The 18,621-nt window shown below is 45.8% G+C and overlaps 1 protein-coding gene across 10 annotated transcripts in view; it reads right to left on the bottom strand.

Moving 5' to 3' along the window:
• PROM1 (prominin 1) overlaps positions 1–18,621 on the bottom strand; it is a gene marked incomplete at its 3' end in the record, with an annotated part of 98,722 nt that overhangs the window by 9,569 nt on the left and 70,532 nt on the right. For all 10 annotated transcript variants that reach the window (XM_084798294.1, XM_084798291.1, XM_084798299.1 and 7 more), the window contains 10 exons: positions 17,620–17,772; positions 12,891–13,014; positions 11,001–11,104; positions 9,554–9,638; positions 7,812–7,958; positions 7,183–7,254; positions 5,987–6,079; positions 4,343–4,396; positions 1,733–1,813; positions 823–891 (listed from right to left, as the gene is read on the bottom strand). In XM_084798294.1, coding sequence (XP_084654420.1) covers positions 823–891; positions 1,733–1,813; positions 4,343–4,396; positions 5,987–6,079; positions 7,183–7,254; positions 7,812–7,958; positions 9,554–9,638; positions 11,001–11,104; positions 12,891–13,014; positions 17,620–17,772 — 982 coding nt within the window. The remainder of the gene's footprint in view (positions 1–822; positions 892–1,732; positions 1,814–4,342; positions 4,397–5,986; positions 6,080–7,182; positions 7,255–7,811; positions 7,959–9,553; positions 9,639–11,000; positions 11,105–12,890; positions 13,015–17,619; positions 17,773–18,621) is intronic.

Raw genomic sequence — 18,621 nt, 5'->3', positions numbered from 1 at the left:
CACAGAGATCCACCTGCCTCTGCTTCCCTGAGTGCTGGGAGTAAAGGCGTGCGCCATGGCCCCCTGCTCTCATCCCTTTCCTAACCATGCCTTTAGCCACCTGGGACACCCACCCCCACCACAGCATCACGCTGAGTAGTAGCACACACACACCCTGCCCTCCCCCAAACCACAATATGTCATTCCACCATTAAAACCTCCATGTAACTCCCTATATCCATTCAAAAATGTCCTAGACCCTGGGACTTGGGGGAGTGTGGCGAAATGGAAATACAGCCTGGGCTGATTTGGGGTGTACGCACAGTACAGCAAACTGCGGTCTCCGAGTGAACACTTAGGGAAAACCCTTACTTCCTTTCTTATGCATACATACAGTTGGGCACATACATGATTGCACCATGGGGAAGGACATGTGAAGTCAATGAAGTCTTACATAACCCATGCCTTCAATCAACGGAAAACCATGCCCAGCGTACCCCTTGCAACTAACCCTTCTTTCTGAGGACCCCATCCAAGGAAGCCTCAACCAGTAACCAGCTGAGCTGGAACACCCTATCCCAGACAGCCCACTTCTTCCTAGAAGCAGCTCTCTTTTGTGCTCTCTCTCGCCATACCACCGAATAACATCCCTGCTATTTTGCTGTTCACTTCCGTGTTTCTTTGTAGAAGATGTGGTGGACCTGGAACACCAGGTCCAGACAGACACTTTCATTTCTCTCCAACCAAAATTATCAAGATTTTTAATATGCTTCAGTTTATACTATAACATGACTCTCTTGAAAGGTGGCACCCTTTACATTCATAAAAGATAAAACTACTCACTGCGTATAACACCCACTGCAGATAATGTTCAAAGTAGCCTGTTATCATTTTCCCAAATGTTTTTGTTTCCTACAAATAAATCAAATGTTAAGACTGTTATTAAAACTACTCGAGAAGTGGTTCTCAACCTGTAGGGCATGATATCTTTGGGGCGTTCACATATCAGATATACATAAGTTACAAATCACAGCAGTAGCAAAATTACAATTATGAAGTGGCAATGAATTTTTTTTTTTTTTTTGGTTTTTCGAGATAAGGTCTCTCTGTGTAGCCCTGGCTGTCCTGGACTCGCTTTGTAGACCAGGCTGGCCTCGAACTCACAGTGATCTGCCTGCCTCTGCCTCCCAAGTGCTGGGATTAAAGGCGTGCGCCACCACGCCCGGTCACAACGAAATAATTTTATGGTTGGGAGTTACCAGACCTTGAGGAACTGTAGTAGAGGGTAGCAGCATTAGAAAGGCTGAGAACCAATGCACTAGCACATACTTAATGGATGGAGCTGCTTTATCCTGGAATACACACAGGGCGCTTTATCTACATACTTGCTTATGAAAAGAAAACTTGCTGGGCAGTGGCAGCGCACACCTTTAATCCCAGTACTTGGGCGGCAGCGGCAGGTGGATCTCTGTGAGTTCAAGGCCAGCCTGGTCTACAAAGTGAGACCAGGACGGCCAAGGCTACACAAAAAAAACCCTGTCGTGAAAAAAGAAAACAACAACAACAAAAACAAAACAGAAAAGCCGAGTGGTGTGGCACACACCTTTAATCCCAGCACTTGGAAGCAGAGGCAGATGGATCATTGAGTTCAAGGCCAGCCTGGGCTACAAAGCAAGTCCAGGACAGCTAAGACTACACAGAGAAACCCTGTTTCGGGGGCAGGGGGGAGAAAAGAAAAGAAAAGAAAACTTACTCCAATCACAATGGAGGAAATGTTACTGTTGACGAAATGCTGAGCAGAATCCAAAGACCCAAGGGTTTTGTTCACTTTCTCCTGGAAAACATGATAATTGGGAGAGGAATGAGAGAGTTAATTAGGCAACCTGCAGATCAGTTAGAGTGCCCAGGGAGGCTGATTCCAGGATCCCCACTCCCACAGCTCAAAATCTGCTGGTCCTGGCTTCCTCTCTATGAAGTGGAGCGGCACTGTCATACAATCCGTGTAATCTGCGTGCGCACATTAGTGTCTAGAACAATGGGCCTGCTGTGTCAGGAGCTGACATACAACACTGTATGTGTTAATAACAAGATAGGGGTTCTGCAAACGTTTGTTGTAGATATAAAGACTACCCCTTCCCCAAATTTTTCTTTATATTTTTTGGTACAGGAACTGAGCTCATGGCCAGTGCTTACTTGACAAGCATTCTACCACTGAGCGAATCCCAGGGCCTTCTCTTCAATATATGTGTTTGGTCCTGCCCATAGACACAGAGCTCTTGTCAATGGACAGCCAACTTTTACGTGACTGGGGCCTCTAACTGAGACCTGGCTCAGCCCTCTGAGGAGGAGAAGGAGAAGGATGAGGAGATGAACTCAGAGGGAGGACATAGTCTGGGGCCACATGCCCAACGGGTCCTTGGTGGCAGTCCCCTGGTCGCTTGTAAAGTCACATGGCTGGAAGGAGGGCATTGCTGGGCTTCCTTTGGAGGAGACAGCTGACCTCCTTCAAGGTTGTCCAGCTAGCTACTTTTTTTTCTTTCTTGTTGAAAATCTCTAAAGCTAACGCCCCATGAAGCATCACACCAAGACGCAGTCACTGCAGACCCATGTGACAGCTTGTTACAAACAAGAAAAAGAAGCTCCTTTGGCCCAGGGGTCTCGGGGACCACAGCTGGACAAGTAGGTCAGTACAGAGTTCTAGCTACTACTCATGCCCTAGGCTGGATCCCAATAGTGGGGGAAACATGCAACTGCGGGTCTCATCCTGAATGTGCAGAGAGAGCCAACAAGGACAGGTGAGCTCACCAGTATGCCATCAGATCCCCTTTGTCCGGGACACACATACATGAAATGGCACTGGGGTCAGGGACGCAGGCACGGCCCTGGAGCATAGCAAACCTACTAGTCTTCAGAGGGACTGTGTCCCAGCACTGGGCTTATTGAAGAAAGCAGAAACAGCATTTCTTTTAACTGTTGGGTTTGCATTCCCAAAGCTCTTATGAGCAGTCTTTCCAGTTCAACAAAGAAACTTATTTCTGATTCATCTGCTGCAGCCTGTGTACAAGATGAACACAACACAGCCTTGGGGCTTTGTTTCTGTTTTGGGGTACCTCTTGTAGTTGAGTGGTAAACCTTTCAAGGTGACGGGTGCCCTTCCTGGCAAGGTTTCCCACATGTAGAGTGCTGTAGAAAATCAGTAGTCTAATCCAGACCACTGAGCCCGGGATTCCATTATCCTTTTGTGGCAGGGAAGGGAGATGTTTGCTTAATGTGTAAAGGTTTTTCTGATCAATGTTCCCTAAACAATACAGAATAACAGCTATTTTCATCCTATTTCTACCACATTGGGTGTGAGTAACCTAGAGATGGTTTCAGAACATAAGATACACATTCTGAGCAATTGATGTAAGGGACTTGAACATTCGTGGGGTGTCCTGGAAGCCACCCCTTCCCCATCCTGAGGCAGAAGGATACTTCTCCATCCCATGATAAGAACAATGCTTGTGGCCAAGCGACTTGTTTCAACTAAAGTAATGCAAGACAGGTGGCCGTATCCTGAGCCGTGGCTTAAAGACAATCCAAGTTTTTGTTCACACCCCAAGCTTATGTCATCCTGTTATTATTTGATAACTGAAATGAGCCCCCTCAAAGCTGCAAACAGTAAACCTGTCTGTGGGGGTCATCTTATGGTGGATTGAATGAGAACGCCTCCCCCCCCCCACAGGCTAATATATTAAAAAAGATGTGGTCTCACGTTGATGGAACTATTTGGGAAGGATTAGGAGGTGTGGTCTTGTTGAAGGAGGTGTGTCACTGGCGGTGGGAGGTTTAAAAAGCCATGCCGTTCCCAGTTAGCTCGCTTGCTATCTCTTTCTTGCTCTGTCTTTCCCTCTCAGCGCCCTCTTCTCTGCATCTTGTGGGTCAGAGGTAAGCTCTCATCAACTTCTCCAGTGCCATGCCTACCCATCTACTGCCATGCTCCCCACAAGGTGCGACAGGCTCAGGCTGAGTCTTTTAGGAGGTAGGTGAGTAGATATGCCTGTGGCATGCCCAGCAGTGATGGTGAACAGGTGTGGTTAACAGTGCTGAGACGGCTACTAATAAGCAGCACAATCTTTATAAAAGTAACCATGCTTAAGGTAGCCTCCAACACAGCAAGACCAGACTCCTGAAGCTTGCATTAACAGAAACGCATGAGAAAAGGGAAGCAATGGGAATACCAAGTTTGGTATTTAAAATGGGTACTCAAAATACTCCAAGCACCTCTATTTAACTTAAAAGTACTTATGAAAATCAATGCCTCTGAAATTTTAGGCATGGTATTTGACAACGAAATCTCAAGAAAGAAAATCAAAACTCTTACCAGCAACTTATCGCTCGTGTGGGTAAGTGTCAAGACACTTCGTTTTAAAGTATTCTGGTGGAGAAAGGAAAAAAAAAATTCAAAATTCTTATCCAAAGCATCAAGACCACAGGCCCTTATGTCAGCCCCTCTCCCAAGACAGACATCAAATCTGACTATACAGTGTAACGGCTGCATTCTAGAAAGTACAGCAGACATGAGCAACAACATGGACCTTATACACTATTCGTGTGTAAGAAAACCCATAGGAAAAAAATCAGGATCACATTCAAAGCCTTTAGGAGCTGCATATTACACACAGAGTGCAAGAATTCCTTCAATATGGGGAACACTGTTATTTCAAACATTTAAAATGGTTTAGGCTAAAGTCGCACTTCAAATACTCCAAGGGCCATATTCTATTCTCATGGCCTAGAGCAGTCATAGATGGTTTTCTAATCAGTGGCAATGGCTATGTCTCAAATAAAACTTTATTTTAAAAAAAAACTGGCAGTAGACTGGATTGGGTCAGGCTGTGCTTGATAAGGGCCAGTTTGCAGCCACTGGCTTAGATGATAAATCTATGGCCAGGTTGCTCTAGCTCTGAAAAGACCAGGGTGTCTTCTCTTCTTAAAGAAAAGTATTGGAAGGAAACACAACCACATGAGCACGCTTACTATGTTAACAAGTTTGTTCTAGTACGCCAAGGATGAGACTATAACAAGCCCGTACACAGATTATAGGAACCCAGTGGGAGAATTCTGAGGAGCTCTAGCCAAGCAGGAAGTAAGAAGGAGAAGACAGAGAGATAACCAGAGTGAAAACTAGATCCGCAAGTGTCTAGGTTGGAGAGGATGGACTTGTGCACATCTGCAAATGTGAGCAGCTGACCTAGGGGCCCAGTTTCCACACAGTTCTCCCTTTGTCGGCTGCAAACAGGCCCAGGAGCAAGAATGTCATTGATTCCTCTGGTTTCTGAGTTCCGGAGTTTAAAAGTCATCCATGTCCATGAACCAAGTGATGGTAACATAGTAACCATCCCGCAATCCCACCACTCTCCTTGCTTCCGCTATTTGAAACTCCAATGTTTGATGAGGACACTGGGAAACCATTGTGTTTTAGATAGGACACAAGAGCGGTTGGAAAGCAGGTCTGTGTTGATTTCAAACTGCAAGCTCCCTCTGTTACATTAGAAGCAAGGGAACAGAAAGTTGGGGGTAGAACAGAGGAGAAAGAGAGACCAGCCATGGAGGAAGCCAACAGAGCTAAGGGAAACCCAAGTACTTACCCTCACCTTCACGTATTTCTAAGCAGAGTTTGGAGAAAAGAATTGGAGAATATGTCAGCACGAGCCCACAGCACAATCACACAGCCCAGGAGGCCCTACTAGCAGGAGTGCAAGGTAGAGCGAGATGCTGGGGGCAAGGCGTGGGGGGGGGGATCTCACTGCTCACACTCTCGTGGAAGGAAGAGAAGGAAGCAGAGCGAAGGAAGGCGTGACTTTAGGTTGTGTTTTCTAAAGCCCAGCTCCATATCTGTCTGATGAGTGGGTGGGCCCTCCCTCAGATGAGGGTGTGGCTTTAGGCTACCTATAAGCTAACCAGCTAACTAGGTGCTGGACTTTGCTCGGGCCTCCACAAAAGGCCACGGGATGTTGACTGTTACCAGTGATTGCTGCAGAGGGAGGACTTGCTGCTGGTGAATGGCTTTAATGTTCTTTGCATCCGTTTTCAAGGCCTGTTTCAAATTCCCTTCAGGCTACAAAGAAAACATATAAGGATCAACACCACAAAGCAGGGTTTTTAACCATAAAGGACACTGGATGACACTACATAACCACAGGATCCCTAGACAATCATGACATGGGTAAACACTGGGCTAGCCGGGAGTCGCAACACCTAGATAAACGGCTTCAGCAACACCTCACGTTTGTAAGCATTTCCTAAAGGCAGATTCTGTGGTTTCTTCTCTGCCTCCACATGACACAGCCACTCAACTCCCTGCTTTACAGTTGGGGAAAAACAAGACTCACTAGAGGATTACTCAAGTTAATTCACATTTAAACAGCGGTCAGTATATGAACTACAACAGTCCTGTAAGGCAGGTATAATTACTGCCTCCATGTTACAGATGGGGAAAGTAAGGAACAGGTGAGTAAAACACCTTGCTCAAGCAACTAGCATTAGAAAGAGACTGAGTCAGGATTTAAACTTGGGTCTTCCTCTAGAGCCCAGCTTCCCTGTCATCACAGTGTGCTACTTATCAGAGGGGACCAGTCGGGCCATGCAGGCAGAAGAGCTGATGGTAGGAAAGTCTATCAGCTATGACGGTGCCTCTGCCCAATCTTATATGCTTACTGTTAGTGATGCTAGACGCAATTCAGTTACTACTCATTGCAATGCAAGATAAATGTGTGTGTGTGTGTGCAAATCTGTGTGTATATTGTGTGCATGTGTCTATATATCTGTGTACATGTATGTATGTATGTATGCATGCTGTGTGTGTATATGTGTATATCTCTGTGTGTTTCCATATGTGCATGTCTGTGTGTGTTTGGGTATGTGTATATCTGTGTGTGTGTGTGTGTGTGTGTGTGTGTGTGTATGCATTTAAGTATGTGAATGTGTTTGTGTGTTTGATGATCTGTGAAAGCATATGCATATGCATATGCAAAAGTAAAGCTGTTCAGCCTTCTGGTCCACATAGGGACAGTTGCCAGTGGGGACACTAAGGCACTTGTGAAGTGCTGTGAGACACAGTCAAGCCACGGTGACTGGGAAGTTTTTGTGGCTTTCTGAACAATGGTATTGGCATTTGCTGTTCCAGCTATGACAGCATTTAACCAGACTACTGGAACTCACCAACTGGTTTGCTTTTGCTTCCAAAGAAGAGGCAAATGTCAGAAGATCCATTTTGGTAGGAGGTTTCTCAGCCTACCAGGGAGGAAATGAAAAAAAAAAATCTTACAGGCATGAGGTTTTGAAACCTGAACACCATCAAAAGGTCACATTTTGCACATGGGGCCACAGCCAACAGGTAACAAAACAAAGCTAAGTACTCTTACCTAAGTGACAACATTTCCGTTTCTATGTATATGTGTTATTTTCACTCACCCATAAAAAAGAATGTTACTAATATGCACTGTAGCATTCATGGATCTTAAGAGCATGCTCAGTGGAGGAATTTAGAAATGTAAGTCACAAAGTGTATGCTCCTACTTACATGGATTCTACACAATAGAGCACGGATGTGTGGCTGCCAGGAATTTGGAGTTGGGGAACAACTACTTATTGGAGGAATGTTTCTTGTGGGAGATGAAACTATGTGGGGACTGGAGGTGGTATCTAATATACTAAATGCCACGAAACTGCTGGCCTTAAAGATGCTGACCTTTATGCTGTTAATCTGCTACTGAGATAAACAAAAATAAAAGAAATACACACATGCTCTAATTTCTCCCCCAAACCATGCATCTGTATCTGGCTCATACCTCCTTCAAGTACAAGGAATAATCGATTGCATCTATCCCAGAGTGTGCAAAGTCCTCAAGGCTTTTCCTTCCTGTTTTGTCCAACAGTTCAAAGCTACCGATGTTCACATTCAGGTTTTCCAACTCATTGATTATGTTTCCAGTATGCTGTGTGAAAGAAAAGCATCCCTTTATCCTCCAAGAAGGTCACCTACTCAATGACTTCAAGAGGCCTGAGACCACACTAGATCAAAAGGTGCATATACCATGATTGGTATTACTTCCATCTCTGCCTCCATAAGCACCACCCTCTGGAGGTGGAATTTAAAGTGAAGTGCATCTCCATCCTGAAAGGTTTCAGAAGGAAGGTGCTGAGTCATAAGAGAGGGACACGTGACACATGAGCGCCATCAGAAGGCCAGGCTGAGAAGACTCAGTGGATATAGACTGAGAGGAAATGACTCCTAAGCATCTTGCCATGGACAAATAGAGTGGCTGAAAGGACAGAGTATGCTGGTGGACCAGCAAGGCCCTGGGAAATATCTTCTGGAAGACAAAGATCCTGGCAGTGTGGTTGCCAATATGGGGCTGTCCTAGCAGCCAGCTGATAGTTTGCATCATCATACAGTGCCTGGCTACCATTCTCAACTATTACATGGTGTGGTACAGGGAAAACAGCCCATGGCATGATGGCCAAAGGAATGCAAGAAACGCTTAGCCCTTAATCACAAGATGATGTTTTATTTACGGGGATATTTAGGGGAGATGCTGGATGCAAAACGCACATAAACCTTTCAAATAAAAGGTCTTCGCAACGGAAAGCTGTAACACCATCGTGGTCCTTTAATGACCTTCCATGATGCCAAAGTGAGCAGGATGCGGGCCAGGATCTTCTCCCTTAGTCTTGACTGGATCCATCTACTCATTATGCAAGCTGAGAAGACCAAAAGAGGCCTCCTAGTTGGGAGATTTGGACATCTAAACTAATTTCTCTCTAGATGTTGGGCAGAAACTATTGGTCTTTCTTCCATCCAGTGTGCTCTGTGATGGCCTTTCCTTGGCATATCAAGACATAACAAGGCTGTAGCACAGGTAGGAGGGTAATTCTAATCCTTTTGATGCCTCTTTTCTGCTTCCTGACACAGGTGTGCAGGGTTCGCATAATCCACCAGGAGTCCCAGGGTGGCAGTACATGGATCGTAAGGAATGAAGAGAGTGGCAGCCATACTTTCCTATGCCTGGTCCCCAAGTTGGGGCACTGGCAGACTAGAGGAACTGGTCTTCAATGACCAGCATCCCTGAGAAGTGAGTAGGCTCATTACTACAGAGCAGGTTCACTCCATGAGACTAATGGTTCCCCCTAGAAGTCTCTCTCGGGAGACCTCTTTGGATGGTCTTGCATAGTCTATTAGGAAAACTGTGAATAAGAGAGAAAACTGGTTGAAGGCGAGAAAGTGTTTGGGATTGCAAACAGCTACCAGAAAGAGTAGATCCCACACAGGAACAAAGGAGAAGGCCATGGCCAACATCTTGTTTATTTGGCATCACAGAAGGTCATTAGAGGAACTAAGAGGGCTGTGATGGTTCTACAGCATTCTACTGTCTATTTAGAAAGGTTTGGGATTCACTGTAAACTCTGCGGTCACTTTGGAATGGTGGGTTTTACCTTCTGTGGACTCCAGATCAGCCTTAACCAGGGAAGACGAAGTGCACCTGGGTTTAGTAAAACAAGGTCAAGTTTGTGACTGGCTCTAATGACTCACCTTATTGATATCAAAATTTTCACTGATGTTGAAGACGTTGTCAAGCTGAAAAGTAGCATACACACCTCGACCCCTTTTGCAGTCCCTGTGGGAAGAAACAGAGAAAGCATGACCAGAGTAGCGGCATGGCAATCGTTAGCGATCAGTAACGATGAGGAGAGAGATTGCCACCCATCAGGCCAGCAGGACCATTTCTCCGGCTGGCAAAGGTGCATGATGGGAAGTGCGTGGAGGGTCAGTTACCCCTGGTTTAGATGGAAGGGAATATCACACACTATTTAGAGGCTTTTGTAAAAGCTGAATTAAAGGCAGAGGGAAGAATTTTTCCTTTGAGTGACCTTTAACAATGGAGGTCCCTCGGTTCCTCAGGACTGAGGGCAGGTCCTTGCTGTATCTTGTCAGGCGATGCAGAAGAAGTGCTGAGCAAGACCCCCAGAAGTCACCTGGCACTTTCATGTGTGCACCCATGTGGTGATTGAACATCAAAAGACTCTTATTAATCAAAGTGGAAAGATGCAAAGGAGACCATGAAAGTGACCTGGTCTTCCACCCAAGAGGGCACATTAGGGAAGAAGATGCTTCCAGGGGAAGGGTGCTGACTGCCTGAACATCTTCTCACCCAACTCACTTCACTAGCGAGCAGAGGACCAAAGAAAGAAAAGTTTAAAAGTGAAGGATCTGTTAGACACAAGGAGAGTCTATGTCACATCACTGCTGCAGGACTTGGAGATTTAAGGTTATAAAAGGTTAGAGAAATCTGTGTATTGTTAGTTCTTTGTTTGTTTTTGATTTTTGAGACAGGGTTTCTCTGTGTAGCCCTGGCTGTCCTGGAACTCAGTATGTAGACCAGGCTGGCCTCGAACTCATAGAAATTCACCAGCCTCTGCCTCCCAAGCACTGGGATTAAAGGAGTGTGCCACCACTGCCCAGCTTTCATTAGGTCTAAAGTGTGGCAGTTATTACTGCAAACACATGCATCTCATCCAGCTTGAAGAACTCCAAAAGGAGATGCCTATTGTTGTGCACTATACTAAATGGAGAGGAATTAAATTGTCCAGAGCCGTGGGAACTAGATTGGATTCCAGGTGCTCTGACTGCACAGTGCACAGGCTAGCCCTAACACTATCTCACTATTGTGGGGTCTGTGATATGTGTCACACTCCCAGGTCTTAAAGGGTCCTACTAATGTATCTTATTGTCACCTTAGTCATAGAATCTTAGGGAATATCTAGACAAAGGGACTGAGAAACCACCAGGACCAGATCATAAAGTTCTGAAAAGATGACATTTGAGGGAGGAAGTCTTTTCTATGATATTTTGTTAAGACTAGAAATCAGCTTAGTTCTTAACATTAAGTTTTTTTAAAAAAAATGGAAGGTGAAATTTTCATTCTTAACAATGACAAAAGCACTTTCCACAGGAGAATGTCTATAGTAAGAATTAATACCTGTAAACTTGCTCAAACGTCAGGTTGATATTTGGGTTATTGAGTAACAAGCCAGAGAGATAGAACTGCCATTCTTCCTTGAGCAGGTAGGGAGTGTCCAAAACCTGCAACAAACACAAAGGTTGTTTAAAGACAGTTGTACACTGACTCACAAATAGTATATATTATTAGTTAGATATATTGAGATATTTTATATTGTGATATTTCTTTTTCATTTCAAACTCAAAGTCAAAAGACAACAGTACAATTAGAATAGGTAGGATGAGCACCAAGTAGTATCAATCAATTAATTGAAATTGCAAGTTTTTAGAGAAAGTTTGATGTATTAAGAAAGAAGAGACTATTTGGTTTAGAAGAATTGATAGAAAGCCAGAAAGCAATAGACTCAGACCCTCAGGGCAATGTGAATTAAAACTCATTTTCCAGTTGGGCATGGGGTTACAAGCCTTTAACTCTTGCATTCTGGAGACAAATGCAGGCAGACCCCTCTCTGAGTTGCAGGGCAGCCAGGGCTACCTGAATGTCTTAAGAACAAAACAAAGAAGCCAAGCGTGATGGTGGGTGCCTATAATACCAGCATTCTGGGAGGCAGAGACAGGCGGATCTCTGTGAGTTTGAAGCGAGCCTGGTCTACAAAGTCTAGGACAGCCAAGGCTACACAGAAAACCAAAAAAAGAAAGAAAGAAAGAAAGAAAGAAAGAAAGAAGAAAAGGAGGAGGAGGAGGAGGAGGAGGAAATCAAAACAAAAAACCAAAGCAAACCAAAGAAAACAAACCTCACTCTCCATCTCTGTACCACACATATTTAAGAGAAGCTCAGCATCTCCCTTCCAAAATGCTTAGGATCAAGTGTTGCTGGTTTTGAATTTTTTCTGATGTTAAAATATTCACACACATAAAGAGACATCTAAGGTATAGGATCCAAGACCAAATGTGAATGAAGTTCACCTATGCTTAATTATTTTCTTATCCACATAACTGGAAGGTAATGTTCTACCATTCTTTTCTTTTCTTTCTTTCTTTCTTTCTTTCTTTTCTTTTTTCTTTTTTTTTAGGAAGCTAAATAGAGATGATGGGATCCGTTGATGTTCTCAATTAAGTTTCCCATTACTAACAAAAGCCAAGCAAGAAACAGATGTGCAACCATTTATAACAGATGTCAGGTGGAAAATATACATACAATAAAAGAGGGCCGTTTAAATGTATTTCAAAAGTCGTAAGGGTGGCTCTGTGGGTGAAGTGTTTGCAGTGCAAGCCTGAGGACCTGAGTTCTGACCCTAGCAGCCGTGTTAAGCATGAGCGTGGGTGTGTAACCTCAGCCTCAGAGGACAGAGAAGAGACGATCCTGGAGGCCCCCTGGCCAGGCAGGATAGCCAATCAGCGAGCTCCAGATCCAGAGGGAGATCCTATCTCAAAAAGTAAAGTGGAATAGAAAAAGACATGGGACACTGACCTTTGACCTCCATACATGCGTACATAATACTACACACACACACACACACACACACACACACACACACACACACACACACACCACAAACAGCACACACACACCCCACAAACCAGAATATATAGAAAAATACTGGGACACCGACCTCTATATTACTGAAAAAAGTGAACGTGTAGACCAAGTCCTAGAGTCTTTGTGAGTTGGTCTTGGGGAACGCAAACCTGAAGTTTAACTCTTCACTGTGCCTTCTCCTCAACATCTACCAGGCTAAGCCTACTACCATGGATGTGTATGTGTTTGCACTAGCTATTCCAAGCAGAATTTCAACTTGTTGAATGAGAGCAAAGTGCCTTTAGTTTTTCAGCTGATGCAACCCACAAGATAACGGTGAGACCCAAGTACTTGCCCAGGCCTCCCCTATAAGAAAAAAAACACATTTACCTGTAATAATTTCTTGTTGGCATAAGGCTCACAGAGCAACTTTTCCACGTTTGTCCCAACAACAAAAGTAATAACCACAAGGATCATCAGTATCCAGCAAAAAAGGAAGCTGAAGCCAACGCCTCTGGGAAAAACACAAACAACAGGAGAGATAGCTGTAAGGGCTAAAGCACAGGTGAACACAAGCAACTTCTTCCTGAAGAAAAAAATGTTTGGCACATGAAGGATGAGTTGGACAGTTGTCACCACGGTGGGACACAACTGTGGAGGCTGTTATGTCTCAGGACAGTGGCCTCATGAGGCTGCTGTTGATGGAAAGAAGCCAGCGGGTGAGTGACAATGGGATGAGCGGTAGAGGGAGGTAGCAGCGACAGTGATGCTCTGTGCAAGAAGAGAAGATGCAATGAGCCTTGGTCACGCTACCAGTGAGACACTGCAGTGTGACATGGTGGTGGAGGAGTTCCATGTTTGTGGAGCATGTGAATGGCATTAGAGGAGACATTAGCAGTGGTAGCTTAGAAATGGTCCTTTAACTCTGGGGATGGATCAAAGAGACAAACAGCCCTGGGCTGACTGGAAGGACTTCAGCCTTGAAGAACGGGTGGTGGAAGGTGAGCCAGTGATGGAGAGCAGGGCGGAGAGCCAGAGAAGCAGGAAGGAAATCATGTAGGTGTGAAGTTGTGAGCTGGGAGTGAGGGCTTTGCACAAGGAGGAGATGTCTGCACGACTCCCTAGTGCTCAGCCTTGCAAACACCGCTGTCCCCACTGTCCTGGAAAGCATAGGTTGCTGTTGACTTGAGAGAGGTGGGATGATCGGGGAATAAAATAAGTTGAGGTGGGCCTGGGAGCTGTGGGCAGATGAGCGGCAGGAAGCAGAGCATGCTGCTGAGGAGGCTGCTGTGTGGAGAAGAGTGCTGGAGGGGCAGCGCTGGTGGACACTCTTCCTGTTTAGAGGGGGAAGGAAAGAGTAGTTGCCAGCCTCTGTTTTCCAAGTACGTGGGTACATAGACCAGTGGTGTGGACAGGTGTGAGCACATAGATGAGTGATGTGGATAGGTGTGGCCACACAGACCAGTGGTGTGGACAGGTGTGAACACATAGATGATGAGTGATGTGGACAGGTGTGGGCACATAGACCAGTGGTGTGGACAGGTGTGAGCACATAGATGATGAGTGATGTGGACAGGTGTGAGCACATAGATGATGAGTGATGTGGACAGGTGTGGGCACATAGACCAGTGGTGTGGACAGGTGTGAGCACATAGATGATGAGTGATGTGGACAGGTGTGGGCACATAGATTAGTGGTGTGGGCAGGTGTGAACATGTAGATGAGTGATGTGGACAGGTGTGAGCACATAGATGATGAGTGATGTGGACAGGTGTGAGCACATAGATGATGAGTGATGTGGACAGGTGTGGGCACATAGACCAGTGGTGTGGACAGGTGTGAGCACATAGATGAGTGATGTGGATAGGTGTGGCCACACAGACCAGTGGTGTGGACAGGTGTGAACACATAGATGATGAGTGATGTAGACAGGTGTGGGCACATAGATTAGTGGTGTGGACAGGTGTGAACATGTAGATGAGCGATGTGGATAGGTGTGAGCACATAGATGATGAGTGATGTGGACAGGTGTGAGCACATAGATGATTAGTGATGTGGACAGGTGTGGGCACACAGACCAGTGGTGTGGACAGGTGTGAGCACATAGATGATGAGTGATATGGACAGGTGTGGGCACATAGACAAGTGGTGTGGACAGGTGTGAACACATAGATGATGAGTGATGTGGACAGGTGTGGGCACATAGACCAGTGTTGTGGACAGGTGTGAGCACATAGATGAGCGATGTGGACAGGTGTGTACATATACATCAGTGGTGTGGACAGGTGTGTGGGAGTCTTGACATTAATCTATCTATATCTATGTTTAATTGGACAAAAAGGCAAAATAAATCCTTATTGGTATAATTTGTTTGTTTTTTTTTCCTGTTGAGAGGTACTTTCATTTGGTGACCCCCTCCCTCCCTCCCTCCCTCCCTCCCTCTCTCTCTCCCTCCCTACCTCCAGCCATTTATTTTGCATCTAGAGCCTTGCACATGCTAGGCCACCTCTCCCTCTAAGCCCCTCCCACAGTCCTGTAGTAGAATGGTTTAAACCTATGTGTGTGAGCAAATGGGCTCCTCTTGTGCAGCACTTCAGCAAGTACCGGAAGTCCCCGGGCCATTCACATTAAGGATGTTGTTAGGCATGTCTACATTAATGTTCATAAAGGTTCATCACGCTAGAGCCTGTTCGTGGGAAAGAACTTAGACACACAGAGCTCAAGGAACCTGATTATGATCATGACTCCATGTTTAAAGACACAGATCTATGTGTGGCGCCTGCTCTCCAACTTCCTCCTCATACCACTGGCAGTGAAAGCACATGGCTAATGTTTTGGTTCTCCACCTCCCAAAAGAGAGGTTTCCAATCCTTACTTCCCCTTGAGCCTGCTTACATATCCTAGCACTATTTTCTTTCTATTAGTTACATTGTTTATTTATTCACTTTACATCCCGAATGCAGCCCCCTCCCTCCTCTCCCCCTGGTATCACCCTCCCTCCCTCTTCCCCCTCTTCCTCTCCCCTTCTCCTCAGAAAGGCAGAGACCTCCCCCAACCAACCCACCCTGGCACATCCCTTCACATCAAGACTAAGTGCATCTTCTCCCACTGAGGCCAGACAAGGCAGCCCAGCTCGGGGCAAGTGGTCTACATTCAGGCGACAGAGTCCATATCAGAGATAGCCCATACTCCACTTGCTAGGGGACCAACATAAATACCCAGCTGCCCATTAGTTACATGTGTGTCGGGGACCTAGGTGCAGTTCATGCATGCTCTTTGGTTGGTGCTTCACCCTCCATGGCCCAGCCCAGAAAGACACACATGGTATGTACTCACTTCTAAGTGGATGTTAGCCATATAGTACAGAATAATCATACTTTAAGCCACAGACCCAAAGAAGCTAAGTAACAAGGATGGCCCCTCCCACTCAGAAGGAGAAATAGAATAAACACTGAAAGTGGACGAAGTGCAAGTAGGAGAAGGTGTGGGGAAGATGTGGGGATGGTTGGTGTGAGAGGTGAGGGGGCTGGATGAGAGAAGGGAAACTGAGGGACAGGGAATCTCTGGGTCAAGATGGAGACCTGCTACAGGGTAAGTTCCCGGGAGGATATAGGGGTGGCTCTAGCTGAGACTCCTAACAGCAGGGGACATGAAGACTGAAGTGTCCACCTCATAGCCAGGCAAGATTTCCAGTGGAGGGAGGAGCACACCAACCCACCCACAAAACCTTCGACCAAGAATTTATGTGGGAAAGACTGTAAGCTTTGTCACAGGTGAAAGCAATCTTGGCGGGCTTTACCCTTGGACACACCACCGATAGCTTGAGATAGACTGGGTGGAGCCATCCTGGGCCTGGAATTCAGGAAGCAGACCTGGGGACTCCACCTGGACTATTGTTTTTCTAATCAACCCTCAATGGGAGAAGGCAGGTGGAGAGGAGAGTAGCAGCAGGTTCAGACAAGGCTTGAGCGCACATGGATCGGAAGGAGGATCATCGAACAGGCCGGACCAACACACAAGCCAGAGACACCTAGGGACCCATCCCGTGGAACGGACACCGGAAGGTTCACTCTTTTTTCCCTTTAACCTTTTTTCCCTTTTGTGTAAGCTAGTTAGGTTGTATAATAAAGTTTAATTGTTAAGAAACAGAGCTTACACATTTATCCTGCCTACAAGATGTGCATGGATAAAGATGGAACAGAGATTGAGGGAATGGCCAACCAATGACTAGCCCAACCTGAGACCCATCCCATAGGAGGGAGCCAAACCATGACACTGTTAATGACACTCTGCTATGCCTGCAGACAGGAGCCTAGGATAACTTCTGGGAGGCTCCACCCAGCAGCGGATCAAAACAGATGCTGAGACCCAGGGCCAAACATTAGGCGGAGCTTGAGGAGTATTATGGAAGACTGGGGAAAAGAACAGAAGGACCCAGAGGGGACAAGAACTCTACAATAAGACCATCAAAGCCATTAACCTAGAACTTGAAGGCTTGAAGGCCACCAGCTTCCTCAGTGGCACATTTATTGCCACTTCAACTGTATCCTAGTTTAGGGTTCTGGTGCCATCAAGTGCACACTGCTGTTGCCTGCTAGGCTTTGTTTCAGTATCCTAGAGTAAGGTTTCTCAAATATATGAACTTACATATGGATGTCTTTAAAACAGAGATAATCACTCCCATCTGCCACAGGCTCCCGACTGTCAGAAACCTAAAGACCTACTCATATCCCAAATTCAGGTTTCATGTCTAAATACCAAGGGTGCTGAGTTGGCAAAATCTGGCTTTAAGCCAGGTTCCTGGATTTTTGAGCTAGTTATACTTCAATTAGTAGAGAACAGTGGTTCTGTTTCTCATGAGTGAGTGAGCAGTGAGGGAGTGAATGAATGAGTGAGTGAATGAATGAATGAATGAAGATAATGAAGCAACAATGGATATTACACAGCTTGGAAATGACTTCCAGGAAAGCCACTTTAAAAAGGAGCCCACTATGTGTAAACACTGTGGACTCTGAGGCTCCAATGTGATACCGAGAGGCTCCACGTTCCACAATTCCACACTAGCACCGACCGCCTCTTCTTTTCTACCTCCACGTGACAGAATGGAGCAAACACTCACGCCATGAGGAAGATGCCTCCAGTGTTGGATATACAGCCTCTTCTGGTTGGGGTGGCATGCTTGTCATAGCCATATACACCACAGAGCAAACCCAGGTAAAAGAAAGTCACAATGAGAGTCAGCAGGAAGCAGACAATCAAGCCAGCCAGCCACCTGGGGAAAAAAATGTACAGTATTATCAAGCCACTTTTGGTTGTGAGTGTAGTTCCTAATGGGAGGGCCCTCTCTCCAGCCAACAGCTGTATTGGCTGAGCATGGGCTAAGGCTGGAGCAGACTTGCTCATCTAACACCAGAGGGCAAGACTTCATGGCAAGAGCCCTTTCTGCCTTTGCCTCTTAACCACAGCAGCCAGTACATTAGCCTCTTGGCATTGGAGTGCCCACTCTGCAGTAGGGGTGAGCAAGTCCATGTATCCCGCAGGGCTCACACAGGCCTCATCTTGCTCAGGGCTCTGATCAGGACACACCTAAGACATTCATGTCCTGCCAAATGTCTTAGTGTTGGAAGCTGCATCAAGGGTCTGAGTAGGCGACAGACGAAAAAAAAGCAATTTCCCCTCCCTTTCTCAAAACTCTTTGGGGGTTACAGGAGTGTTCTGGGCCATCGTGTTCCTTACTGAAACAGAAATGCACTAAGTGGCTGATGCATGAGACATTTGCAAGTTTATGAGCATCCTACCTCAAACGTCTACAGAATGCAAAGCTTAGTTTTGTAATGGTCCCCGGAGACATTGAGGGACTGTGGCGCCTCAATTAGGTCTTACCTGCATTCCTGGGATGTGCAGCAACTTTCCCTGCACTCAAGACCAAGAAAGCATCCCAACATTTAAGACACTAAAAAAAATCAACAGTATCTGTTCATCTTGGGGCCTCCTGACGGAAACACTCACTAAAGCTTCTCATTCAATTAAAAGCAATGTTGGTAATTACAGTAATAGCTACCAGCAGCCATTCTGGGGGAAGGTTCATCCCAGGTATCAAGAAGGCCAAATTAAATGAACA

Source organism: Acomys minous (assembly GCF_964271855.1).
Source record: "Acomys minous genome assembly, chromosome: 10".
In the NCBI taxonomy this organism is placed as follows: Eukaryota; Metazoa; Chordata; class Mammalia; order Rodentia; family Muridae; genus Acomys; species Acomys minous.
The sequence above is the reverse complement of the archived record's forward strand: the minus strand, read 5'-3'. Positions and strand labels throughout refer to the sequence as shown.